This window comes from Vipera ursinii (genome assembly GCF_947247035.1).
Source record: "Vipera ursinii genome assembly, chromosome: 3".
NCBI lineage: Eukaryota > Metazoa > Chordata > Lepidosauria > Squamata > Viperidae > Vipera > Vipera ursinii.
Window position 1 is genome coordinate 188,588,976 of NC_139516.1, and position 27,987 is coordinate 188,616,962.

At 37.1% G+C, this 27,987-nt stretch overlaps 1 protein-coding gene across 1 annotated transcript; it reads left to right on the top strand.

The window, feature by feature from the left end:
- The first annotated feature begins 29 nt into the window (after positions 1-29).
- PTDSS1 (phosphatidylserine synthase 1) lies at positions 30-27,978 on the top strand. Its single transcript, XM_083358758.1, has 13 exons — positions 30-328; positions 3,893-3,984; positions 10,036-10,080; positions 11,385-11,509; positions 13,435-13,593; positions 14,824-14,975; positions 17,094-17,235; positions 19,449-19,561; positions 21,513-21,578; positions 23,670-23,769; positions 24,228-24,296; positions 25,211-25,280; positions 26,438-27,978. Exons 1-13 carry the CDS (start codon positions 150-152, stop codon positions 26,545-26,547), a joined length of 1,422 nt encoding a protein of 473 aa, XP_083214884.1. The 5' UTR covers positions 30-149; the 3' UTR covers positions 26,548-27,978.
- Positions 27,979-27,987: the final 9 nt, after the last annotated feature.

A 27,987-nucleotide genomic window follows, 5' to 3' on the forward strand; every position in this document is an offset into this window, starting at 1 on the left:
CCCTTCTCCCATCCCGGTTACGTCTCCTCGCTGCCCCCTGGCGCGCGTCCTTCTGCTATCCTTTTCCTTTGGCTGAGCCGCCAGGGCTGGGTGTGGGCCGCTATCGCCGCCTGGACAGGACGAGGCGAAGGAGGAAAGGCGCTGCAACCATGGCGTCGTATATGGGGAGTCGCACTTTGAGCAAGAACGATGTGAACTACCGGCTGCACTTCCGCATGATCAACGAGCAGCAAGTGGAGGACATCACCCTGGAGTTCTTCTACCGGCCCCACACCATCACTCTGCTCAGCTTCACCATCCTCAGCCTCATGGCCTTCGCCTTCACCAGGTATCCGCGGGACGAGGGCGATCCGTTCAGGGGCAGGGCGCGGTGGCAGCCCGGCTGTCTTGCGAGGAAGAACCGCCGCAGAGACCATCTGCTGGTCTTTTCGTTGTCGGATGGGCAACCCTAAACCGGCACAGCGTTGTGGCAGGATTTTTATACCAGCCCTGCTTGGATGCTGGAGAAAGGACCGCATGTGTGCAAGTGCTCTGCACCGGTCCGCTGCTGTGGGGAGCATCATCCTGTAAAATTATGGGGTTGCAGCTTTCCGAGGTTATGCTTTAAAACAGGGTTTCCTTAATGTGTGGTCCCAGGGGACCCCTAATACCCTCTCAGGGGTCTGCAAAATCAAAATTATTTACCATCTACTGAAAAAAAATAGCAAAAAATAAAATAAAAAAAATCTCTTCATATTTTTAATTTGTTGAAAAATACAGGTATTTTTGTGAAAAAAATATCCACATTTAATGAGTTTATATGGTTGCCTTTACATGATTCATTAAATAAATATTCCATAAATATGTCAGTTTTAATTTTTAGTGTGGTAAATATTGGTAACCTATACAAAATCTTTGAGGGCGCTACGTAATTTTTAAAAGTGGGAAGATGAAAGCAAAAAGTTTAAGAAACGCTGTTTAAAGAAACATGGTGTTTCAGCCCTGCAGAAGTGATGCACTTTAGATCTGGCTAATGGCAGTTTAGGAGGCTGGGCATTCTCTATTAGCTGCCTTGAGTTTCATCAGAGAAGAAAGGTGCAATGCTAGTAAAAACTGAAGCGCTTTCTCTAAACGCACCCTTCTGAGCAGTAGCATCTATGTTAATGTTTGTAGGCTTTAAATTCCTTAGGTGCAAGAAGAGCACATCAAACAGTACTTGGATGCCCATTTACTTCAAAGTAGAGAGACACAGTCTTATGTTTTACTTTTTTTAGTGGGAAGTCAAGATGTGTATATTTTAATTTTTGTGACTCATTCTATGATCAAACAAAAAGAATGAGAAGTCAGCTCTCTCTAGTGGACTAGATAGGGTGGAGCCAGCAAGAAGTTCTGGAAATGATAAGAGCTGAAATCAATGGGGAGAGATAATAAAGGGGATTTTTAAGAGAGAAATACAAAAGAGAATGGGTGAATGCGACCAGACATTGAGGCCTAGATGGTTAATATATATCACACAGATAATACTGTAAGATTTTTTTTAAAATAGTAACGTAGGAGCTTTCCAGAATTTTTTATTCCTACTCTTTCTTATCAACAATTTCTGTTAACAAGTAGATTTTCCTAGGTTCATAAAGACACTTCTAAAAATCTTGGCAACACCAGTTTCCAGATATTGTGGAACAGTTCTTCTGGGAAAATGTACCAGATAGCAGCTCTTGTTCCTGTTTTGGTTGCCAGTAATGTTAAAATATCCTCTTCCAAAAGTTTAGTCTGCTACATGGTGCAATATCCTTGTTGTGATGACATAAGTTTACAGAAATAACTGTCAACTATTGATCAATAACCTTAATCCATTTGGAGGGGAAAAGTATGAGGTAGCTAAAATAAAGATAACCTAACTATTGTGGGGAGGGGAAAGGAACAAGATACCTGATATAATCCAGCAAACATATTGGTCATTTTTCCTATGATTATGCACACTTGAGAGATCTCTTGTAATTCAATGCACTTGCTGGATTAATTTGTATTCTTTGTTATTTTAATTTTCCTGCCAACCTAGCAGTTCCAAAGCATGCAAATTCAAGTAGATAAACAGGTACCACTTTGGTAGGAAGGTAACAGCGTTCTGTGCACCTCAGGCTCAGAATACATCATGCCAGCCACATGACCGGACAACACTGGCTCCTTTGGCTAGGAAACAGAGATGAGGATCACCTCCTGGAGTCGAACATGACTGGACAGAGGAAACCTTTTAACTTATGAATATTGTCATTGCCCTTACTATTTTACAAATTCTTATGTAGAAATACCTTACACACTAGCATGAATTGTATTTAATTGATAATTTACACAATTATGTGTAGGTGTTTACATATATGCATGTAGCATAGATTGCTAAAATCTTGTATAAATTTTCCATGTTGCATTATGATGTACATATCCATAAATGCACATCATGCACTTCATCTATGCATGTCATTTATGCTAATTCCTTTAATGTACCATTGTTGTACTGAAGTGACTACAACTGGTAAATCTTTGTAGGCGAATTGGAAGAAATTAAAACATAGTGGTCTGCTTTATTTCTATAGAAAATAGAAGTAATAACTAAACAAAATAGAACAGTTAAATAATAATACAAACAAATGTCCAAAAATAATTAGCAGAAGATGCAAAGTCAAATTCCATGTGCCGAAGTGCTATTCTTACAAAAGTGTGATCAATCTTTTGGATAAGTAAATACATATAATCCAATATGTAGGAAAGAGTTACTTTTAAATATACAGAATTGTACATATGAAGGTACTCATATCTAGAGAAAGATTCATCTAGTGTACAGGAGCTGGATTTTTTGTTTTTTCTGCCATTGACCTTAAGGAATATAAGTTCCATTTGCCTCAACCATTATGGCAGCAAATAAAGGATACTTTGCTCTTAATTCTAGCTCGTGTATCAAAATTATTTCATTGCATTTTTCTCCTTTAAATATTGTTGCTTGCTCTTATACATACTCTGGCATAGAATTACTTAAATTAATTATTACAGCTTTCACTCATGTCTACTAACACTATTATTGAAGATACCAGAATGCAGTCATTACATCTTTGATAATTATACAGTTTTTAACACCTTTGAACTAAGGCAGAAAGAAAGAGCATCCTTTTATCTACAGTGAAATAATAAAAAAGCTAACCCATCCTTTGTCACAGACATCTATATTAAACCTAATTTTCTAGTTAGTAGAAAGCTTCAGTTTTAATTTGTCTGAAATGAAATGACGGCAATATAAAGAACTTTTTAAATAATGTATGATTGTTAGCTGATCATAGTATCCCTAAAGTGGTTCTCTGTTTTCAGATTGGATACTATAGTCAATATCTTTATTTTGGTCAGCAATTCTTTACTTCTCTACATATTAAGTAGCAAGTATGGTGATCCCAAAGATGGTTTTCAAAAGGCAACTGGACATTGTTGGTTTGCCTTTTTACTTGAACTTTCATAGGAAAAACAAAAGGGAATTAACAGGAATGAGGTTAAATGTCTGAACAGAGCTTTCAAAGAAACAAGATTGGGAAATATACCTTTATTAAATTGTATTCCAAACTCAATCTAAGTAGTTCCCAAGTTCCAGTGTAATCCTTAAAACAAGGCCAGTTGCTTTTTGAAAAGCACTTTTGGAATAACCATGACTTGGATGATTGAGAATATCTGTAGACATTTAACAAGTATGGTAAATTTTGAGGAACTAGAAAAATATGAATATGTTGATTGTATGGATTAGGTTTATTCTTTATACAAAAAGGCAAAACAAGTTACTAGGCTTGAAAATAATTAACAAATATTTTTTATAGCAGAGATGAACAACAGTGTTTTAATCATATGTTTTACTTTGCCTTTTTTTTTTAAAAAAAAGAGATGATTCAACCCCTGAAGATAACATTTGGAAAGGCATGCTGTCTGTGATATTTTTCTTTCTAATCATCAGTGTTCTAGCTTTTCCCAATGGTAAGTAACATCATTGTATGTGACTTTCATGAGTATTGATTTACTGTATTTTTATAATTATTATTATATGTACTGTGTTTACATTGTTCTTTTAAGAATTACACTAAACTGAAGGTTTATATAAGTTTTTCATTTCCAGGCAACCCATTCTGCCAAAATAGAATAGATACAGACATGCACACACATTAACAGTTTAAAAAAGAAAGTGAAGTCCCTTAATCAAAGGAAATTAAATGTTGAATTCAGCATGCATACTTAAAGGAAATCTTGTTGAAATCTATGGCAGCTACAGCAAGAAAAGATGTTTAGAATTCCATTGTTTATTCTTCCATGTTGTGTATGACAAAAATACTTTCTGCAATGGTGCTAAATTATTAAAATATGTAGCTGAGTTCTTGCCTGTATTGAAAATTCTAAGGATTAAGCAATTGTCACTTTACATACAAGTATATGTAGTACTTTTGAGCTGTAACAGTTTTTTGGTTATAATTGAGATTTAGGCCAAGTTCCTAATACTGTAATCTTGCAAAGCAGATTGATTTTACAAATATTTATTTGAGCATGGATCTTAACTATTTCAAAGGAATTAAATTTAAAATATTTTTTATATTTTATTTTACTTTATTTTTTATTAGACAGTGATTCAATTCTCCCAAAGAAAATGCTTTTGTTTAAAGCTGTATTCTTCTTGGAAAGTTAATATTTTTTGGCTTTTACTTATTATCACTAAGTAAAAATCCTGTTCATGTGTTCTCCTGAATGAATTGTGCTTGACACAGAATGGAGACATGCATACCAATTGTCTTCCACCCTGGGTGGAAGATCTGTTTGTCCACTTACTTGAATATGACTTTGTGTGATTGGAGACTTGACCTTAATTATAGCCCTTACATGTTTGGGACAGAGCCTGAAAAATAATTTAGCATATGTGGAGAGTGTTTTGTGTTCATGAGCTCAAATTTGGCAGGAACATACAATCAGTAAATCTTGCTTAACTGAACTTGCTGTTCAATATTTTAAAATTCCTGTTCTTCTTTGACTCACAAATATGATCTCATTGTGTTTGGTAAGGGAATGGGTAGAAGTGCTATTATTATCTATGGTGGATGATTATTGCCCTTTTCCAAAAAAAAGCAGTTTATATTGCTTTTTCTGGCTAAAAGCTATAGCTGTTTGTTCTTAGGAAAGGACTAAATTCCAGATGATGTTTCCCAAGGAAGATGTGGTTGCTATTAAATGCCTTGTTCCAATTCCTCTGAAATTGGCTGTGTTCCTTTGCTATGATAATTGGTACTTTACCGATTCTTGGCTTTGGTAATTAAGTTGCAGCATAAGCACTTTGCAATACTTCCTCAGGATAGAGCTGTGGTTTATAGAAGCATTAGCTATTGTTCAAATTATTGGTCATTAAATCATGTCCAGTTGGAATTGTACACTATCTCTTTTTACAAGAGACCTTTGAAGTATATGTTGCAAAACCAGGTGCCTGATCATGGCAGATATAAATAAATCTAAAGGAAAGACTATAAAGCTAAGTAGATGTGTTCTTTCAGCAGTTCAGGCTATTTGTAGGTCAAGAACTCTTTCAAAATTTAATCTACTTTGAGCCATATAATCTAGATTTATGTTTGATCTCGGAGTTATGTCTAAAAGATATTGATTTCAGTTCTGCAGCCAAGAGGAATTGTTTTTTTCCATATAAATTCAGCCTATGTGCATGCTATTTGATAGCCTGTTGGATATCTGATGTCCAGTTTATTGAGAGTTTACCCGGTCCATTTGATTCCCTGGCCCTTTGGTCAACAGCGCCAAGCTCTTGGTTCTTTTCCTATCTATATGGCGTCACTGGAACAAAGCAAATTAAGGACAACTAAACCTCTAAAATGACTTGACAATAGGCATCTAAACCCAAGGGGAAAAATAATAATGAAATTAGCTTGGTATGAAATTGCTATTTCCTTTTCTGCACAATTCTATGTTTTCTCACAGTTTAACCCCAATGTGTCTAAGAGATTGGTTTGTTCATTAAGTGAATGTGTTAAGGATTTCAACCTTCAGCTAGTATATGCTATGAGCACATCAAAAGGCTCTTATCTCTGGGTCCTGCTGAGAGTCGATAGCTGAATAATTTGCAAAGAACTGCCCTCATTGTTTTTGCTTTGTAGTGGTTTTTCCTTCTTCCTAGTTCTTAGCAGGTTCTAATCTCCTTAGGTTGTGCAGTTGTAGAGTTTGGGTAGTGCTCTAACTGTGGAACTAGCATCAGGGAGACTCAGAATCATGTCCACTCTCAGTTACAGAAGCTCCCTGGGTGACTTTGGGCCAATTTCAGAGCAACCTATCTCTGTATGATTGCTGTAGGGAAAAATGGGAGTGATTGCTATGTATGTTGTTTGGTACTCTTGAAGGTATGGCAAGATGTAAATCATATTTATGCAGAAGTATTGAAATTCAAAGGATTCACAAAATGTTAATAACCACTGTAGTGTAGAAGTGACATGCAAATAAATGGAATCTTTGGAGTAGGAGTAGAGAATCTGTGTCCTACGGATGTCACAGAAATTTTATTTCTGACATTCCTTAGCTTTGATTATGCTGACCAAATGTACAAGAGATAACTGAGTTTTAAACAATTAGTAGACTTTAGTCAAGTTATAGCCTTGATAAAGCAATCAGACCACTGTTTTAAACAAGTATCACTTCAAGTAAAAAAAAATGGCATAGCCTTTTTCATCTTAGCATTTTCAAAGTGCATGGGGCTTGCAAATCTCAAATTTTAACTAAATAGAATTCCAAACATATGTGGGAACTACCAGGTTGCAAAATGTTACTGTGCCATTCATAGAGATAAGTATAAGACTAATAAACTTAACCATATCTCTTTAACAATGGAAATCTTGGCTAGGGATTATATATAGATTCATAAAGGTATTTTTGTATGAAGAATACAGAGATGTATAGTAGATATATACTGAGGTGCTCGCATATGCAGAATCCTTTTAGTGTATGTCAGTTGATGCACATGGACCTCAGTTCAGTTAGGGATGCTTCATTAGTAAGTTTTTTTAAATGGTCTATCCTGATCAGCAATTAAATGTATTACTATAATGATCTCTTCTACATTGCAAACTTCTCCGATGAGTGTTTACTTCTTTGCAGATTATTGCCTCATTTGTGGAAGAGAATGAGATCCTAACTTGTTAGTGATTATTCTCAAGATAGTACAGGCAGGATTTCGAAGAGGCAGAGGAACTAGAGATCAAATTGCCAACATACGCTGGATCATGGAAAAAGCTAGAGTACCAGAAAAACATCTACTTCTGCTTCATTGACTATGCTAAAACCTTTGACTGTGTGGATCATAACAAACTGTGGCAAGTTCTTAAAGAGATGGGTGTACCAGACCATCTTATTTGTCTTTTGAGAAACCTATATGTGGGCCAAGAAGCAACAGTGAGAACTGGACACGGAACCACTGATTGGTTCAAAATTGGGAAAGGAGTCCGGCAAGGCTGTATACTGTTGCCCTGCCTATTTAACTTACATGCAGAGCACATCATGAGAAAGGCAGGGCTAGAAGAATCAAAAGTTGGAATTAAGATTGCCGGAAGAAATATCAACAACCTAAGATATGCAGATGATACCACTCTAATGGCAGAAAGTGAAGAACTAAAGAGCCTCTTGTTGCGGGTGAAGAAGGAGAGTGCAAAGGTTGGGTTGAAACTTAACATTAAGAAAACCAAGATCATGGCATCCAGCCCTCTCAATTCCTGGCAAATAGATGGGGAAGAAATGGAGGTAGTAACAGATTTTATTTTCCTGGGCTCCAAGTTCACTGCAGATGGGGACTGTAGCCAAGAAATTAAAAGGTGCTTGCTCCTCAGGAGGAAAGCCATGGCAAATCTAGACAGCACACTAAAAAGCAGAGAGATCACCCTGTCAACAAAAGTGCGTATAGTCAAGGCTATGGTCTTCCCAGTTGCAATGTATGGCAGTGAAAGTTGGACCATAAAAAAGGCTGAGCGCCAAAGAATTGAGGCCTTTGAACTATGGTGCTGGAAAAGACTCCTGCGAGTCCCTTGGACTGCAAGGCGATCAAACCGGTCAGTCCTAGAGGAGATCAATCCTGACTGCTCTTTAGAAGGCCAGATCCTGAAGTTGAAACTCAAATACTTTGGCCACCTAATGAGAAGGAAGGACTCACTGGAGAAGAGCCTAATGCTGGGAAAGGTTGAGGGCAAGAGAAGAAGGGGACGACAGAGAATGAAGTGGCTGGATAGAGTCACTGAAGCAGTAGGCGTGAGCTTCAATGGACCAGAAGATGGTAGAGGACAGGAAGACCTGGAGGAACGTTGTCCATAGGGTTGCTATGGGTCGGACACGACTTTGCAGCTAACAACAACAACAATAACAACAATTCTCAAGATCCAAAAGTCTTGGATTTAGTTACCATAATAATTCTGAGGGGTCTTTGACAAATTCTAAGAACAGGCTAGCAAGCATAGAATTTTTTAAATGACTTTAATGGGAATCTTTTATGCTGTTAAGGTTTTGCCCCAGTTTCAAACTAAGGGCTTGTCCAGGCAGCTGCTTTAATATGTTTTCCTCCCATCCTTGAGTCTTGAGGAAGGAGCATCACCATAAATTGTGTTGCTGCCACTGTCTTTATTAATTATCAGGAATAGGCTGGTCACTGTTATTAGCCATAAAGTGTTAGTTCATGACACTGAAAGCAATTGGTAGTAAGTGGTCTATTTCCAGTGTTACCTGTTTGCAGAATCCCCCCCCCACCAATTCTTATCTATGAAATGTAGTGAGCTGATGCTGGAAAACTACACATATATCTACTTCCTTCCTGTTGGAATATCAAAGTCCTAGTCTTCTGGAAGATATGAAAGATTGAGTGATAAAGAGTTCTTCTTAGAGATGAAGATCAAGGTCAAATATTAAGTCATTCAAAATCAGCATGGATTTCTGCCAGGAGTCAATAGAAACATCTTCAAGAGAAATGTATCACATTAATGTATAAGGCAGATATATCAATTTCTCATCTCATAATTGGAACTATCTGCGTATTTGTCTAGATGTTTGAAAATCCAGAAAGATTTGGAGCCCAGATCTGAGCATCCTAACTTCAGATTGAGGTTTTCTCCCTATAAAACTGTTCCTGATTTTCTTAGCTGCTATCTTCCCACTCATATGCTTGATATAATTTCTCCTGTCCCTACATCAAAATAAAAAAAAGGAAGGGGGGGGAGAGAAATGACAGCTGATGGGAAACACTAAATACGTTGGGATTGTCCAACATTTGTGCAACCAAGACAAAATAAGCAGGCATATACATAGAATGAAGGCTATTGGTAAGCACATTGATTTGTGCTTTAGATTGTAAGCCGCCCTGAGTCTTCGGAGAAGGGCGGGATATAAATGGGATTAAAAAAAAATGGCAACAGGGATACAGTGACTAGAAATTGGGTAGGACAGGAAAGCAGTGATTGCACAGCAATTGCTTGGCCAGATATAAGTAAACAGAATTTGTCCATGGGTCTATCATCTGTAGATTACTCCTTTAGGCATCTTAGATTGTTGCCATGGAATCTTGGAGACAACTAGAGATTTGTCTGGATACTTCCATTGTTGAGGCGGCCATTTCGTATTCTCCTTCTCTTACCGTTTGTTGTTAGGATACTTATTACTATGATTTTTATGTTTATAATTGTTATTTTTAATATGTTCTGTGTTATCTATTGTGCATCACGAAGAGCCACTTTTGGTGAGATGGGCAGCTATATAAATATGATTAATAATAAAGGAAACAAAGAAGGAAAACATCACTTCTAAAATTGAATAACCAAAGATGGTTTTAGGATACCTCAGCAATGGGCTGAAGATGAGATTGAAGTGATGTCATGAGCACATGTCCCCACAAAATGGTTAGTAAGATGTCTTTGCATCAAGGCAATCAGGCTGTGAGGATAAGCCTTAATGTTAGATATATTATTTCAATGCTTAACTATCAGATCATTTTCAGCAATTACACTTTTCTTTCTACAGGCCCTTTCACCCGTCCACACCCTGCAATATGGCGCATGGTATTTGGTAAGTGATTTTCAAGGTATAACTTTCCATTGTTACAGATTTCTGGGTATCTTCTTTCAACAATCCATTTTATAGTAGAATATATTTTATGCTATCTGTGTTATTGCAAAGGTATGTTATAATATTCAGATATTGTGAGAAAGGTTTCCCGTTTCACAATCTTAATGTTCTTAATAACTCACCTATGTGTGAGTTGGGTGGCTATATAAATTTGTTTAAAAAATAAAACCAATTAGAATTTTTGGATAAAGCTTCAGAATAGTTCATCATATAAATACAATTTGCAGTCTCAAACTGTGATGGTACTGACATAGTATTCTCACATTAATTTCTATTGAATGCTTTTATAGATTACAATAATAATTTACTTGTAGTCGGTTCTTCTAAATGTTCACTGAATGCCATGCAATATAATCATTGAAACATAACATAATTTATTAAAGTCTAAGTGTGAAAAATGTTTAAAAGTGGTTCATAATATAGCCAATATTTAAAATAAACAGCTCCAAGAGTAGCAAGGGTTAAAAAACGGTGATTAATTTATACATTGATGGTTTTTTTTACTATAACTGACCTTTTTAAAATTAAGATCCTTTTTAAACAGTATTAGTTTTTACTTCTTTCAATTTTGTCAAATTCAAATTCAGAAAGAATCACAAACTTTTAAGCCACTACTGTATGTGAGCATGTTGGATTTCTTAAAAAGGAACATTGGTCATTAAATAAGAAGAGAATGGACACAATACCTAATTAGTGTTAGAAGGAAAAATGGCAGAGCAAGCCTTTTATTTATTGTCACTTCAGTGAGAATTTTGCAATGGACTTTGGGAAATAGGATGTGACCTGCTGAGTGTCAAGTTCCTTTTGAAAAAACGTAATCTTCAGGCAAATGCAACAGCTACAGCTGGATTATAGCTCTTGACTTCTTTCTTTCCAAATGTTTGCCTTTCTATTTGTATCTGACCCTTCTCACCTTGCCTAGTTTCTCCTTGGTAGCAACCTAGCAGAATTGTCATGTGCTGGAGGAGTATGAGTAAGCTATACAAATAATCAGAGTTGTACTAATACTTCTTTATGTTTTGCTAAGCTCCCTTTTCTTTCTTCATTTTCTTTTCTATAGATTGAAAACAAAATCTGTGACCTTGAAAGTTGGTATAAAAATACAGAAGCTTAATTTAGGAGCCTTAAGACAGTAAAATATTTTGATCTTTTTTCCTGATGAACTTTGCTTGTGTATGCGTGCATATTTCTTTTGCATGTGGTACATTAAATAGCCACTCACCAAAAGTATTATTGTCTTTTAGGTTTGAGTGTACTTTATTTCCTGTTTCTGGTATTCCTGCTCTTCCTTAACTTTGAACAAGTGAAATCAGTGATGTACTGGTTGGATCCCAACCTACGATATGCAACAAGAGAAGCAGACATTATGGTGTGTACCGTACACTGATAGCGTTGTAATGAACGTTTTGGTGTCTTGATCCTAGTAATACCATGTGAGTTAGCAACAGTAGACAAACATGACCCAGAAGTTTGAAGTTGCTGTTAAAAAACCCCAAATACTATTTTGGGATAATTAACAAGAACACGGAGTCCCGATTACAGGAAGGAATTATTCTACTCTGCTCTGCCCTGGTAAAACTCCATTGGAAGCATCACCATTCAAAAAAGACAGTCACAAATTGGATAACATTCACAGGTGGGCTCTCAGAGGATGGTGAATGTTCCAGGAACCAAGACTTATGAGGAATGGTTAAAGATGTGTTTATTTAATTTGTGTAGGGTTTTTTGATGGATGGATTGTAGACTTGAAGACATGCTATGTCTAATAAAAGTAATAACTAAGTCTATAGGGGTTAACTGAAGCATCCCTCTGAATCTACTTCTGCAAGTATTTAAGTGTTGCATCTTCTCATAGTTTCCCTTTGGCTTTCTACAGCAATTCTCCTGTGTTCCTTGCATGCATAGGGGTGCACAGATATTTAGGATGGCTTTTGAAGCAGCTGTGCCCACTCTTCAAAAGAACTAAGCATCTCAGTGCTTCAAGTAGTAGGTTTGGAAGGCATCTGTTGCATATCTTTGCTAAGCCTTAGTAGGTGTATTCCATTGGATGCCAAACCTCTGATACCTGCAGCTTTAGTGCCTTTCTTTTGTTTAAAAGACTGCCAACCTGAAAGCAGCAAAAAAAACCATTTATTTGTATCCAGTTTGATGTATATTTATTTGATATGCTTTACGTGGCTGCCCAGTTTAAATAATGTAACTGAGTGGTGTACATACAGAAAAAAGTAGTTATAAAATGGGACTCCACTGAACTGGACCCAAACACCTGGAGAAAAGCCAGATCTTAACAGCTTGTCTAAAGATGAACAGAGCTTGAGCCTGACAAATCTCGAGAGGGAGATATAATTTCAGATGGGCAACTACTAAGACAGCCCATTTCCTAGGTTCCATTAAATAGCAATGTTCACATAAGAAACATGCCCTCCCTATGGGAGTTTAAGGCTGGGCAGATGTTCTTGGGAGTAGGTGATCCTGCTGGTCCTATGCCGTATAGGGCTGAAAAGGTGATCAGCACTTTGATTTGCTCTCTGAAGCCTTTTGGGAGCCAGTATAGCTCATGGAGTGTCACATGAGTGTAGAGAACTATGCCCATTACTACCTCTGCCATTACCTTCAGGACCAATTGAAGCTTGTGGATGAACCTTAAGGGCAGCTCCGTATAGAGTGCATTGCAATAGTCCAATCAGGAGATGACTTAGGCAACAGTGATCCTAAGCAAGGCCTTGCAGGTATGAATTAGTACAGCATGATGCAGATGTGCAAAGCCTCCCCACCCCCCACCCCCCACCGATCTCAAAGAGCTTTAAGCAGGAGCTGTGAGTCCAGGAGGACTCTCAGATTGCATACTGAGTCTGAACAGGACAGGATTATCCATCCAGGACCAAATATGGAAAGTCTCCCAATCTTGGCAGGGTTGACTTGCAACTCAATCTTATTTAAGAATAAAAATCATGAATTTTGGTCAAGAATCTAGTTTATCTTGGTGTGAATTTAGTTAGTCATATCCAGAATTATTTAGATTAATCCTCACACTTTTTCTTTTAAAGTCATGTTTCTATTTTGTGAGCAAACGTGTGAGTTAATATTGTATGAAGAGGCATCTTAGTCGGTGTTGTCTAATAGTTCATGATGTTATCCAGATACATAGTGTAGCTTCTGAACAAGCCTGAGCTACAGAAAAGAATAGTATTTTAATAGTGTATTCTATTTCATCTAAAATTATTCTAAAATAAATTTCAGCTTCTGTTGCCTTATTTGTCTCTCTTCTCTACATCCTTTCTTAATCATCAACAGGAATATGCTGTGAATTGCCATGTTATTACCTGGGAACGAATCCTAAGTCATTTTGACATATTTGCTTTTGGACATTTCTGGGGCTGGGCAATGAAGGCTTTGTTGATTCGCAGCTATGGATTGTGTTGGACTATTAGCATCACCTGGGAGCTGACAGAGGTAAGTTGGGTAATGGGCACTGAAAAAAGATGAATGCACAGGGCACCTGCCATGACTTGATGTTTGGTATGTGTCAAAGAATGCTGAGAGCTTCCTTGCAGTTGAGACCATACAGACGTCTTTCCCAGTAGCATTGTTGCAGAAATAAAAGGTATATGAAAAAAGCACCTTTGGGATCAAAGGTATATCTCTGGAGTGAAATCTCTATTATCTATCTATTTGGCAGCCTGAGTCAGATGTGGCAAAATGTGCCCACCTTTTCATTTATAAAGGAAAGAAATTTATATAGGATACCTATGCATGTATGTGACATAAATGAGAAGTCCCTGCAGCTAGTTTATGTGGCAAAATACAGTTCTAATTCTTTTCTGTAGAATTAGCTCAGCTACAGTTCTGAGTACTCTTCAAGGACAGCCCTTTGCTACAGTGCCTTGGTGTAGTCCAGTAGATCACACCAAAGCCAACTCAGCAGGCTTATTCCTGAACTCAACAGTGATTGCTCCAAGTGATTTTATCTAACAGATGTCTCAAAAAAAAATCTCAGTAGCCCTTTAGATTATTAAGGATTTCTGATACATCTTTCCCAAAGTGCCCAATATTTTCTTCTGAATGCTTGTTAAAACTTTAGAATATGGAGACTTAAAACAAGAAATGCAATGTTAACTATCCATCTGCATGGATCTATATTAAATTAGTTGAATTAAGTCCAGCTTTATACAGATGCTAGCCTTCAAAACTTTTCCCTGGTAATCAGCGAATTACTGGTATGACATGGATAAAAAGAATAGAACATTGTTGAAAATACATAACATTTTCTTTAAATTAGGGCATTAAATAAATAAAACTATCACTAGTATATCATAATTTATGATAAGACTAATTAAACAATATATATACATACATATTGTTTAAATAGTTTTACCGTAAATTATAATTTGAGGTATGTGTGTGCGTGTGCACGCACATGCGTATATGGTATCATATGGTATGTGTTTGTATATGTGTATGTGTGTGTGTATATAATTACTATCTGTAACTTTATTTTTTATCCATTGACTATCAGAAAGCCTTTAAAGTTCAAATATAATAAAGCTTCCTTTATTTCTGAAATCATAGGCTGGCCTTCAGTCACATTCACTTATTGTATTAAAATCTTTTCCATATTTTCAAATTCTGTTTTTTTTAATGTTGAAATGAATTTCTTACCAAAATTTCTGTTGTATTCTGTAGCTGTTCTTCATGCATCTGCTGCCGAATTTTGCTGAATGCTGGTGGGATCAAGTTATTTTGGATATCCTATTATGTAATGGAGGTGGCATCTGGTTGGGCATGGTGGTTTGCCGTTGGTTGGAGATGAGGACTTATCACTGGGCAAGCTTCAAGTAGGTCTCAAGTAGTATCCAATAAACATTGTTTTAGTGAGATATTATATTGCACAGTTTCATAGGAATACAGGTAGTCCTCAACTTATGACCACAATTGAGCTCAAAATTTCTGTTGCTAAATGAGACATTTGTTAAGTGAGTTTTGTCCCATTTTATGACTTTTCTTGCTACAGTTGTTAAGTGAATCACTGCAATTGTTAAGTTAGCAATGTAATTGTTAAGTGGATCTGGCTCCCCATTGATTTTTGCTTGTCAGAAGGTTGCAAAAGGTGTTCACGTGACCCCAGAACACTGTGACCATCACAAATATGAACTTGTTGCCAAGGGTCTGAATTTTGATCATGTGACCACAGAGATTCTGCAATGGTTATAAACATGAAAAATAATCATAAGTCAATTTTTCCCAATACTGTTGTAACTTTGAATGGTTACTAAACAAACTGTTGTAAGTTAAGGTCTGCCTGTATAGTGAAAGTTGCCAATTGCAGGGATAATTTAATTGTAAGCCACTTAAATAGATTTGTTTAAGCTCATATTTATGAGCTCTTTGTATTACTGAAAATACTACATGTACTTGTGCTAGGAATTGTAATTTGGAATAATCTTAGTTTTCCAGTTATATCTACCAGTGGATGTTGAGTCATATGGACCCACCTACAGATTCATTTGGATGAGTAATCTAAGACATTTTTAGAAAGAACCTTTGTTTTAGTTTCTAATTGATTAGAAATTAGCTGATTTGGGCTCGTCCTAGTAAAAGATAAGTAGATATGAACTTGGATGAGAGACAACCAGAAAAATCTTAGAAATATAGACTAGATTGAGAAATTTAAAATTATTTCAGGAGATGGTAATGACAAACAACTTCCATTTCTTGCTAAATAACTGGACTCAAGGAAGTCCTTTCTACAGTGTGATTAATTGTATGGGATTGGAGCATGAAAACAAATTGTTTCATATTGCTTGTTGTTAAGTATACCGTTGAAGGGTGAAATTATGAAATGGTTTCCCATGTTTCCTGTTTCTTTCTATGTTGAATTTGGTGCAAGAGCATTTTAAAAAACCGAGTTAGTTCTATCTCCTGAGAGCTGTGCCTGAAAAAAGTTATTTCCATATATGAACCTTTGTTTTATCTATTTTCCTTTCTGGTTACTCTCCTTGTGTTTTACCCTGGCAATAGAATTAGAAGAACAAACCTGTCTTTCTTGATATATTTCTCAACCATCTATACTATGTACACAATCATTTATCCATGGAACAGTAAATCCATAGAGCTTGAAGTAAAATTGATTTCATCCTGCAGTTGCTAGAATGCAGAAAGATGATTTTCAAATTAGTGTTTGAAGTTTTATTATTGATCATGTCCTGCTAGAGTGAGAATTTTCTCTGAATGCCATTGTGACAAATAAAAAAATAATGGTGGATATCCTTAGTTATTTTCGTGCTTTAGATATAGTGAAAGACATTAAGCAGGAAAGTTTCTTATCCTGGTAATTTAGAGGAGATTTCACTTCCTTCAGCCACACTGTTGATGCTCCAGAGGATCTCAGATCTTCAGGATCAGGAATGTGAATGCAGGACCTGGAAGGTCCAATAGAATTGGAAGAGGCTAGAATGGAAGTCACTGTTGTAGAATAGAAATGAAACCTCACATATGGGACTTTGAAGTGCACTTGGAAACTGTTTATGTACATAAAAAGCAAATAGAAATTTCTACAAAGGCACCTTTAATGCTAACATTCGCATTGATACAATCACTGGTGACTTTTTATTCATTTATCCTTAATTGTAAGAACATCTGTCAAATGATTAAAAATTGGGTGGGAAAGCCTACAATTTAAAAATCCTTTTCCTTGAAAGCAACTTTTAAAAAGTAGCAGTGTGTAGTAACAGTGTCTATTTGAGTAACGTAGGAAATTGTTCTCTCATACATTTAGAGAGGAAAGCCTTTGTGTGAACGAGCATTTTATTGCAAATTTCTGTTGAAAAAATTGCTTGCTTGCTGAATAGATTAAAGGACTTAAGTCTGCAACAATATCACAATATATAGCACCATTTTGAATTATGATCATTAAGCAAAACTGCAACATGGATCTCCTCCTTGTCTGCTTTTAGGGACATTCACACTACCACAGGTAAAATCAAAAGAGCTGTTTTACAATTCACTCCAGCAAGCTGGACCTACGTTCGCTGGTTTGATCCCAAGTCCTCCTTTCAACGAGTAGCTGGGGTGTACCTTTTCATGATCATCTGGCAGGTAAAATATAACTGAAGACTTAGCTGATGTTTTGTTGGGGAGCAGATTATATTTGTTTTGTTAATGTAGGGCTCCTCAAACTTGGCCACTTTAAGACTTGTGGACTTCAATTCCCATGGCTGGCTGGGGAATACTGGCAGTTGAAGTCTACAAGTCTTAAAGTGGCCACGTTTGAGGAGCCCTGTGTTAATGCATAACCAAATGAAATAATATCATTTGCTGGCTTGAATTCCAGGGAAATGCTAGGTATACATATATTTGTTGAAAAGTAGGAGTGCCATAGTTGTGCATATACGGAATGATTCAAGCATGATAATTCTCTTCAGATAAAAGCAAAGGGAAATGTATTTACAAAAGGAACAATAACATTATGAAATAATTTGCTAACTTGATTATCTAAGTAGGCAAATTATTCATACAGGAAGCAGTGCTACCTGTATTTAAATACTGTACTTATGTAATACATCCAACTACTTAGCATTTTCCTAAAATTATATAATGTTTATTATTTTTCCCCACAAGTATTTATTCCTACTCTTATTATGCAAAAGTTGAAGAGTTATACTCTTAATCTTAATTGATAGACACACCTTCAAACTAATTCTTTTTCTTTATTCCTCTCCCTCCCACCCCAAGATCTCCTGTCCTGTTGTTCATTGATTCATTGTTCATTCATTGGAGTTCTAGTGGACGATCACTTAAACATGAGCCAGCAGCGTTTGGCAGCAGCCAAAAAAGCTAATACAATCCTTGGTTGTGTAAACAGAGGCATAGAATTAAAATCACGTGAAGTATTAGTACCGCTTTATAAAGCCTTAGTAAGACCACACCTGGAATACAGCATCCAGTTTTGGTCACCACATTACAAAAAAGTTTTGAGACTTTGGAAAAAATGCAAAGAAGAGCAACTAAGATGATTAAGGGCCTGGAGACAAAAAATATATGAAGAATGGTTGCAGGAATCGAGTATGGCCAATCTAGAGAAAAGGAGGACTAGGGATGATATGATAGCAACATTCCAGTATTTGAGGGGCTGCCACAAAGAAGAGGGGGTCAACTTATTTTTCAAAGCACCAGAAGGCAAGACAAGAAACGATGGAAACTAATCAAGGAGAGAAGCAACCTGAAATTAAGGAGAAACTTCCTAAAAGTGAGGACAATTAACCAGTGGAACAACTTGCCTTCAGAAGTTGTAGGTGCTTCATCACTGGTTTTAAAGAAAAGACTGGACATACCTATCTGAAATGGTATAGGGCAGGGGTCGGCAACCTCGGCTCTTTTATGACTCGTGGACTTCAACTCCCAGAATTCCTGAGCCAGCTATGCTGGCTCAGGAATTCTGGGAGTTGAAGTCCACGAGTCATAAAAGAGCCGAGGTTGCCGACCCCTGGTATAGGGTCTCCTGCTTGAATAGGGGGTTGGACTAGAAGACCTTGAAGGTCTCTTTCAGCTCTGATTGATTAACTGATTACAGGTGCTGTCACATAAACACTTTCCTCACCATAGCCAACATTCTGATCAGGCTTGCACTTGGGCTAAAATAGTGTGGTTGTTTGATTCCATTGAGTTTGTAGTTTGTAAATTAGTTTATTGTTTTGTATGATCGACAGATGAAGTTATTGTGGGTTATTTAATATATTAGGCTTACAGACCATGGTTTAGCATAATGGCCCCCAACCTTTCTGTACAGAGAGGTTTTTCTGCAGACTGGAGGGGGCATGGTTTCGTGTCTTGCCTGCATCCCGTGGGGATAGTATGCCACAGCCTGGTGCCAGTCCACAGACCGGGGGTTGGGGACCCCTGGTTTAGCACATTGTACAAATCTAGTCTCTGGCACTCCCCCCCCCCATATCAGCCAATTATGTATTGTTCCAGAACATCTATAATTTCTTAATACCAGAATAATAAAAGAGAAAAATGAATGTGTTTTCTTTTATCAGTAAAACGTGACCATTTAAAACCAGTCTCATTCTTCTAATGGAGAGAAATACAATGCAAATTCTTCATTCGCTGCTACATAAATGCTGTATATATTGATTTCATATATACCATATATTAGCTAACCAATTCACTATGTAATTAAGTAGCTATGCATTCACTAACTACGTATATATTATTATTCTGGAATGAGCCAAACTTGTTTTGTGGCTCTGTTTTTGTCTTGTTTGTCCAGATGAATATATTGATTTTTCTCCCTGACTCTTTCTTTTTAGTTGACAGAGTTGAACACCTTTTTCTTGAAACATATCTTTGTTTTTCAAGCAAGTCACCCTTTAAGCTGGGGTAGGATTCTCTTCATTGGAATTATTACAGCACCAACTGTGAGGTAATTTTTGGCTGTTTTACGTTCATCACCTAGTTCCTTCATATGTAGAGATGGAAGCCTGCTACAGAAAAAAAAAGATTAATGATGGTTCAGCATACATATTTATTTATTTTATTTGTATTTTAATTCCATTTATATCCCGCCTTTCTCTGAAGACTCAGGGCGGCTTACAAGCTTAGCAGTAGCCTTCATTCTATGTATATGCCTGCTTATTAGGGCTTTCACACACACACACCAAGCAGCATTATTACAAAGTCAGCTTAATTGCCCCCAACAATCTGGGTCCTCATTTTACCTCATTTTACCTACCTCGGAAGGATGGAAGGCTGAGTCAACCTTGAGCCTGGTGGGATGCGAACCTGCAATAATTGCAGGCAGCTGGTGTTACTTAAGGAGGCATTAGCCCACTGCTCCACCAAGGCATCGAGAATGCCAAGGAGATCTACTGCAATATAAATAAAGAGATAGGTATTATACAATTGAAAATTTGCCATATGTATAGAGTATACCAGATTAAAGTCTATTGCTATTGAGATAAATTATAAAAACCATCCAAGTTTGATATAATTATGGTTCTTGCCTCTAATATCTCATTAATTTAACTTTGCTTGTAATTTTTTTCTAATGTAGCAATTTTGTTCTAATGTAGCAATTGAAGAGGTCTTATTAATGCACAACTCAGTTGTTATGTTATCTAGATATTTTTGGTGTTGCGCAATTATTAATTTGGTGGCTAACATTAATAGTTCCGTATTTTTAAGCTTTTGATTTGGTCCTATAAATAAATGCAGTCTAGCGTTCCACATAGCACATCCCATTCTTGTGATGCTTCAGAAGACTTCAGATACATTCCAAAGACTCTGAAATGAGAGAATGGGGCATGCTGTTTGGAGAAAAACACAAGTGACCTCAGGAAAAAGGCCTGGCCTGGCTAGCAATGGCCTCACATATGGCCAAGCTGGATACTTTTCGACAGCAGAGGTAGAAAGATAGTTAAGATCAGCTGGGCATTGCAGAGACTTAGTATTGTTGTGGATGGCTACAGTATGGGGCAAAAGAGCAGAGACGGGAGGAGATTTGTAGGAGAGTTGAAGTGTCCCTGCAGGGCGTACCAAGCTCCCAAATTTTGATCATGTGACCACAAGGGCACTGCAGGACCAGGCATAAGTGCCATTTGTTCATTGTTGTGGTAATTTATTTATTTATTTATTTATTTATTTTATTGGATTTGTATACCACCCTATTCCCGTAGGACTCAGGGCAGTTTACAAGGCAGTTAAAACCATGAATACAAAAAATTAAAAACAAATAAAACAATTAAATTCAAGCCCCAAGAGTAAATCTAAAACCCAGTTAAATTAACAACCCCACAGTCTGGACCAAACAGATTGAATAGCCAAGTTTTCAGGTCCCGGCGAAATGAGTGAAGGTCAGGGGCAGTCCTAAGTTCTGTGGGTAGTTGGTTCCATAGGGCAGGCGCACCCACAGAGAACGCCCTTTCCCTGGGAATAACCCGTCGGCATTAATTAACCGGTGGTACCCTGAGAAGGCCCTCCCTGTGGGGGCGCACAGGACGATGGGAAGATGATGCCGGCAGCAGGTGTTCCCTTAGATAGTCCGGACCCAAGCCATTTAGGGCTTTATAGGTCATTACCAGCACCTTGAATCTCACCCGGAGGGCAACCGGAAGCCAATGCAGCTCACGGAGAAGAGGTGTTACACGGGAGTATCGGGAAGCTCCCATCAAAACTCGCGCGGCTGAATTCTGCACCAGTTGAAGCCTTCGGGTGGTCCTCAAGGGCAGCCCCATGTAGAGGGCATTGCAGTAGTCTAATTTCAAACAGTCACTGAAAAAATAGTAATAATTTCCCCTGTAAAACAGATTTACAGGCAACCACTTAATATGCCATTGTCTGCTTCTCTAAAAATATTATTGTTTTTGTTGTTACAGGCAGTACTATGCTTATCTCACAGACACACAGTGCAAAAGAGTAGGAACTCAGTGCTGGGTATTTGGGTAAGTTGCTGAATATAGAATTCTTGAAATTCTTGTCATCTGACTTACTGGCTGGGTTCATGCATTGTTTTAAGCCACCAGATGATTTTGTCTTAGCATGCTGTATAAGTTTGGTCATTCCAGTTTGGAAACCATAGTTTGTAAACTACTAATTGTAGTTTATTCAATACATCATAGTTAAAAATAATCCGTGGCATGATCTGTGAATCTTTTTAATTAAGAAGAGGAAACAATTCCCCTCAAATCATATGGTTTGAACGTTTGTTGTGAGTTAGTTATTTTACCAGACTATAGTTCACTTTACTTCTTGTATGTGTTTTGTAGTGTCCATATGACTTACAGTGGCATAAAGAAGAATCCTAAATCCTGTTGAGAGATGGGATAACATTCACCTTGTGTTTTCGCATACGTTTGTAGTTTGAGCAATTTCCTTTTTCCGTTGCTATTATTCCCCATTGGACACCATGGTGAGGAGTCATTTGACTCTCTAGATGTGGTTTTCCATGTCTATAGGAGGCTGCAGGAAGGACCCAACCCCCTTGGCCAGCTTCTGCTTCTGGTTCTCAAGCCTCTAGGTTTTCTGTTGCTTAAGGTTTATGTACTCTACTCATTTGTAAGGAGGGCTGTAATGGAATTCTGATTTCAGCAAAAATATAAAAACTCACCCTTTGAGCATTGAGGAAGAATTAGTTTCCCAAATATTGTTTGACTCTCTTTTTGGAACCACTTTGATTGCTAAAGAAGACATTCCAGCAACTTGGATTGGCTGCTACTGCTTGTTGGACTCTCCAACTACACTCTCGTTCGTTGGAGAAAGATGTGAAAGCTTGGACTGAATTGTATGAAATCTAGACCTATTTCAGGCCATCGTTTGAAACTATTATTTCCTTTCTTATATGCAAATACAAGAGAAGAAAGCAAAAAAAATACCCATCTAAAATACGTTAGCGTTTCAAAAGGTTTTCATACTATGAAGTTACAAAAATAGCAGGATTCAAACCAGTATGCTCTGGCCTTTTGGAAAAGCTTGCTTTACACTAGATGTGGCAGAAACATGCTGATTTCTTCAGCTGGCTTGGATGTCGTTGGGAACATTTTTCTGTCATCACTTGCTTTGTTCTGATCTATCTTGTCAGTGTATTCAGAATAGCTATTACTCATTCTTCTGACAAAAAAGGTAGAGAGACAAGAGAGTCACCTTCAAAGAATACTCTTGCTTTCCGAAATGAATCTTTGTTAGATAGTATCAATGATTTTAAAATGATGTAGAATGGAGAGGTGCTAGCTAGACCAAATTAACATATTTTGACAACTGAGCCAATCAAATTAGCAGACTCTTGGCAGCTCATAGTATATGATAAAACAATCAATAATAATAACAACAGTAATCTCCCAATGAGGTACTATCTTGACGTAGTTATTTGCTGTAAAGTAGATGAGAGGTTCAACCACACTGGACAGGTTTCATAAGAGGAGTCAGGTGAAGAGCGTCTCTCCCATAAACAATATGGTGAGATGTAATTAACAGAAACCCATACTGCATGGGGTCTTCACCATCAACAACAAAGACTGCTCTAGGCATGCAAGTTCCTGGACATCTGGTGACAAATGGTCTACGGGACTCAGGACTGTTTTTTTATTGCCTTTGATTTTATTGCAGTCATGGCAGACTTTATCATCAGGAGGAAAGCAGATTCTTTATATTGGCATCCATTAGAAATCAAGAAGAGAGGTTTTAAAAATGGGTATTAATATTCTGGTCAGTATAAATAGTTTAGCTTCATTACATAGTGAGAAAGTATTACATTGTTAAAACACTGAAAGAGGCCAACATAAACTTATGAGAAAATATGTTGTGGAAGGAAAAGGAAAGAAAAAAAGCCGTGCCAATTCAATCTAAAACACTGTGATCCAATTAGGTGTGTGATATATTTTCTGGATGTTCCCTTTATCTTGCTTTCTGATTCATAACCTGACAGTGATGAGAAAATATTTCTCAAAATATGCCCCCAACAAATTGAGATTGTTAGGTTAAACAGAGTCTCAAACAGAAATTCAATATATTTTGATTTTTTTTTTGTCATCCTCTAGAGTTATTGGTTTCCTTGAAGCTATTGTGTGCATCAAATTTGGTCAAGACCTCTTCTCCAAAACACAAATATTGTATGTGGTATTTTGGCTTCTTTGTGTGGTAAGTGCATCTTTTCACATTTAGGTTGCACACATTGATATTTTAACCCAGGTTTCTTAACATGGTACCTTGCAGAAGTACTGGCATAACACCTTCCAGAAATCACCTATGTATTTAAGACAAGTTGTTTTTAACTCTGTGGTTGTTATAACCAGGAAAAATGCTGTGTTCGTTCCCTTCTTCCACTCAAACATAGGTAATTGCTATATCAAATTTTACTAGGATAGCAACAACCTATTTTAGATAGGTGTCCTGTTTCATTGAAACAATTTTTTTTCAATACTTGCAATATTAGCAGCTTTTTTTGACTGCTGTAAAAAAGACCTCCAGTTTTAATACTGTCATTATTGTCTCTTTTGGCAAGCCATGTCATACCATGAGAGATTGGGCATAAATCCCCTTTAAAAATAAGTATTAAAAGAGCAACTGAAGGGCATCTTCTTTTTCTTCTGTTATAGGCGGTTACGACTTTTCTGTGTTTGTATGGGATGGTGTGGTATGCAGACCATTATGGACAACGAGAAAAGGTAATGTCTATGGAAATGCTGAACGTGGCTCAAGAGATTTCTTGCATTGTAGACTATTGCCCTCTGGGTAAACATGTTAAAATATGTTAGCTATAACCTGTTGACATTTAGGTGAACTTTCATATAGAGACATAATTTGTGTCTAAATTTAATTTATTTGTATTACTATTTGGGGAAGGGAGATTAGATTATACTTTTATTAAATAAAAATGTTCAGTGACAATATGCAACAGTCAGAGGGCTCTTGCTGTCATTCTCTCCTTTTAACTTCCTGAAGGCTTTTGATTCCAAGCACTAGAAAAACGGAGGAAAATGGTGATTTGGCTGATGTGCAAACATGCAGAGTCACCATTTCTGAGTTCTCTTCTATGATTGAGGCAAAATTCGTAGGCCTAAATCTGTTCCTGGTTGTCTTTTTCTGCATTCCACGTACTTTTTTCTTGCAGAGTAGAGTTGGAGAGGAAATTATCAGTGATCTGTATTTGAACAGAAAGGCAAAAGGTGATGTCGAACAGGATTGCTGTCAAGAGGAGATTCAGGCAGTTCAAATGAGTATAAAGAAAGATTTATTGCAAGCCTAAGCTCTCTACATGAATCTGAGCTACTAACAGTCAAGGGAAATGAGTGGGAATTAAGAAGGCATTCAAGGTGGGCTGGACTTAGATCTCATGTGGGCATGCAGGGACTCATGACTGATGACGTGTTTGATCCCTCCTTCGGGCTCAGCCTGGTTATTTCCTACATCTGCATATAGTAAAAGACGAGAGCAAGGGTTCCTTTCTCACTTATTGATTAAATTTGCATAATTGAAGAAAAAATTTAAAAAATTAACTTAGTTATCTCAGTTATTAAACTAATAGTGTTTCTTTGCTACAAGTATTCTCAAACATACCTTATTATATTTATCTCACCAGACATTGTCGGAAAGTGAAGATGGTTTGTACATCTCGGATGCTTCCTGGCATAACCCTAAAATCACTAGAGGTACTGTCACTTGCTCTGGTATATTTATTCGTTGTATCAATAATACCAAATTCCATTTAATTCAAGTTTTCCTGAATCACTTGTGAATTCACACAATCAACTTTCATACTCTTTGCTGCCTAATGATTTCTATATTATTCTTGGGATCTGTTGTAATTATCTCAAGAATTAAAGGGATTTTACCTAACTGCATTATTTTATCTATTGAGAAATGCTCTACTATCCTGATCAGTCTATTCCAGAAAATTTTGAGGAATTGTAAAGGCTAATGTAAATATTTGTGGCTCCTGGTCAATCAGTCCTACCATATGCATGGAAACCTTACTCCATAGCCTTTAGTTATTGAGGTAGCTTGTAACTCACTAACTTTTTATGCAATAATAAGCTAAGGTGCAACAAATATACTTAATAATTTAAATAGTTGCTGTAGCCCCATGTTCAATTGGTGGAAGGATCCGTGTTCAGCAGTAGGCTTTCACACCAAAACAGGATGTGAAAGACTGAGAAAAAAGAATCTTCTTTGAATGATTAAAGTAGTTTCTCAACTTCATAGCACTCAAGCATTTTCCATACCTACATTAACGGCAGCAGGGAAGGGATTCACCTTTTGCTTCAGTCTTTCTGGATAGTTGAAGGATGCCAATGGCTTCTTTCCAATGATACTCTCCTGTATGTGTGATGAAACACATACATTCTTAACATTATATTTAAAATATATCTATAAAAAACTTGTCTAGATTTGTGAGTTAAGTCCCTTAGGAGCAAAATATATCTAGGTTATATACTATTTCACACACATTACAAAAATGTGACAATAATTAACATTTATGTAGAGTATGATATTTAAAATTATATAAAATTTCATAATATATAAAATTACATAAAGTACATCTGTCTAGCAGGAGCTTGGCCTATCAAGGTTAGCAGATCTTTCATGGTGTTGCCTGAATACATGAGTATTCCACAATAATCAGCTCACTTAATGGCTTGTAAAATTAGTTGAGGGCAGCTTAACCACTAGATGGCATGTTGGCTTCAACTAAACTTTCAATATGCATTCATAATCCAGAATTTCTCTTGACTGAAAAACCAAACCAAACAATAAATTAACTGATTATCTTTTATGTGCTTTTGTGTATGTGCAAATTGCTTGTTAGGAATGGAAGACAGTCCACCCAAACACTCAAGCAACAGTGACAGCCATTCGTCCAGGAGGAGAAATCGTCATTCAAAAACAAAAGTAACGAATGGGGTTGGCAAGAGATAAAGAGAGAGAGAAAGAGAGAGAGAGAGACTGTCAGTTTCTAGATTTGTCCCAGAATCGTGCCTGAGAGCAAAGAAGGAAGAAGACTGGGCCTGGATCTGAATTTCCTACTTGAAGGTCAACAAGAGATGAGGAGGAGATTGAAGGGAACAAACTCTTCAGTCATTGGAGGCCTTGGGCTTTGTTAAGAGGGAATTCACCTGTGTATTGCAAATCATTAGCTGCTGTCCCTTGCCATTAATTGGCTTGACTCTCTGCATTCGACACTCAAGACAGTTGAAAAGGATTCAAAGGCAAAGCAGTTCCTTGGTCTGGAGAGGTCTCGTGGTAGTGTGTATGCCTTATGACGATCTTGTTTAGTTGAGAAGTATGATCCAAAGTTAACTGTCAGCCAGTTGGTTTATATGCCCATGGCTGTGAGTTTTTACATTCGTTTTGCATTTTTGTGTTCTTCAGCATAACATTTTGATTGCTATACTGCTTTTGCTTTTGGTAACTAAACCCTTCTGTGCTATTCACTTTTAGGAAGCAGCACTTCCATTTTTGAATCTGAGACTGCTAAGTATTACAAAGCGTATTCCGAATTTTTGTAGTGTTTTTTAAAATAATATTTTATTCTGTTGAATGCCTTGAATTCACATTCCTATTATGTATGGATTGTGTTCATAGAGTACTTATTAACACAGGAAGAGATATTTACCTAAGCGTATGGCCCTTTGTTTTCTGGCGGCTACAGTATTTTCCATAACGCTGTTCCTTCTTTGAAGTATATCATGTAGGCTTTGTGACAAACAATAGTAAAACTTGACCTTAGATTTAAAGCCAAATACATGCTGACAGTTTTACAACAATCTCCTTGGCCTAATAAAGTGCTTGTTCCAGGAAAGCACCATTCAGCATTGCTATTTAAATAAAAAGAAAAGGGAAACTCATTCAGAGTCTTCCTGGATTTTTTTCCTTTTTGTTTCTTAGGAAATAATCATAGAATAAACCTTTAATGTCAATTCTTAGACATTCCCTGAAAAGGAAATGAAGTATTAAATGTTAAGGTGTCAGAAGTGAAATAATTCTGCATTTTCTTTGCCTTGACTTCCTTTGTGTGTCCCATGTGGGCTGTGGGTCAGATTATGCCAAGAGTCTTTTCCAAGTTAACCAGTTAAATGAGAACCCACACCCTTGCCATTGTATGGGAGCTATTGCTAGCTTTGAGAATGCCACAGGCTGTGTACCCAAGGTCTGATCTGTTGTAAAGGCTTCAGCATACAAATCAAAGGATTGTACATAGGAAAAGGCCACCACAATCCACACCACCTTGTGTGCTACAGAAGATCTGCTTTTTTGAATAGTAACACTTGCAGCTGCTAAACAGTGGGAAAGCTCCCTTTTTTCCACTCATAAATGTGTGACCCTTGCATTAAAAACTGCTATAACCTATTTGCTGCA

Excerpts from the sequence above, each read along its gene's own strand:
- PTDSS1 (XM_083358758.1), top strand. The coding sequence starts at position 150 with ATGGCGTCGTATATGGGGAGTCGCACTTTGAGCAAGAACGATGTGAAC. Across the intron at positions 17,236-19,448 it reads TTTTCATGATCATCTGGCAG|TTGACAGAGTTGAACACCTT; the intron begins GTAAAATATAAC and ends CTTTCTTTTTAG. Across the intron at positions 25,281-26,437 it reads TAACCCTAAAATCACTAGAG|GAATGGAAGACAGTCCACCC; the intron begins GTACTGTCACTT and ends ATTGCTTGTTAG.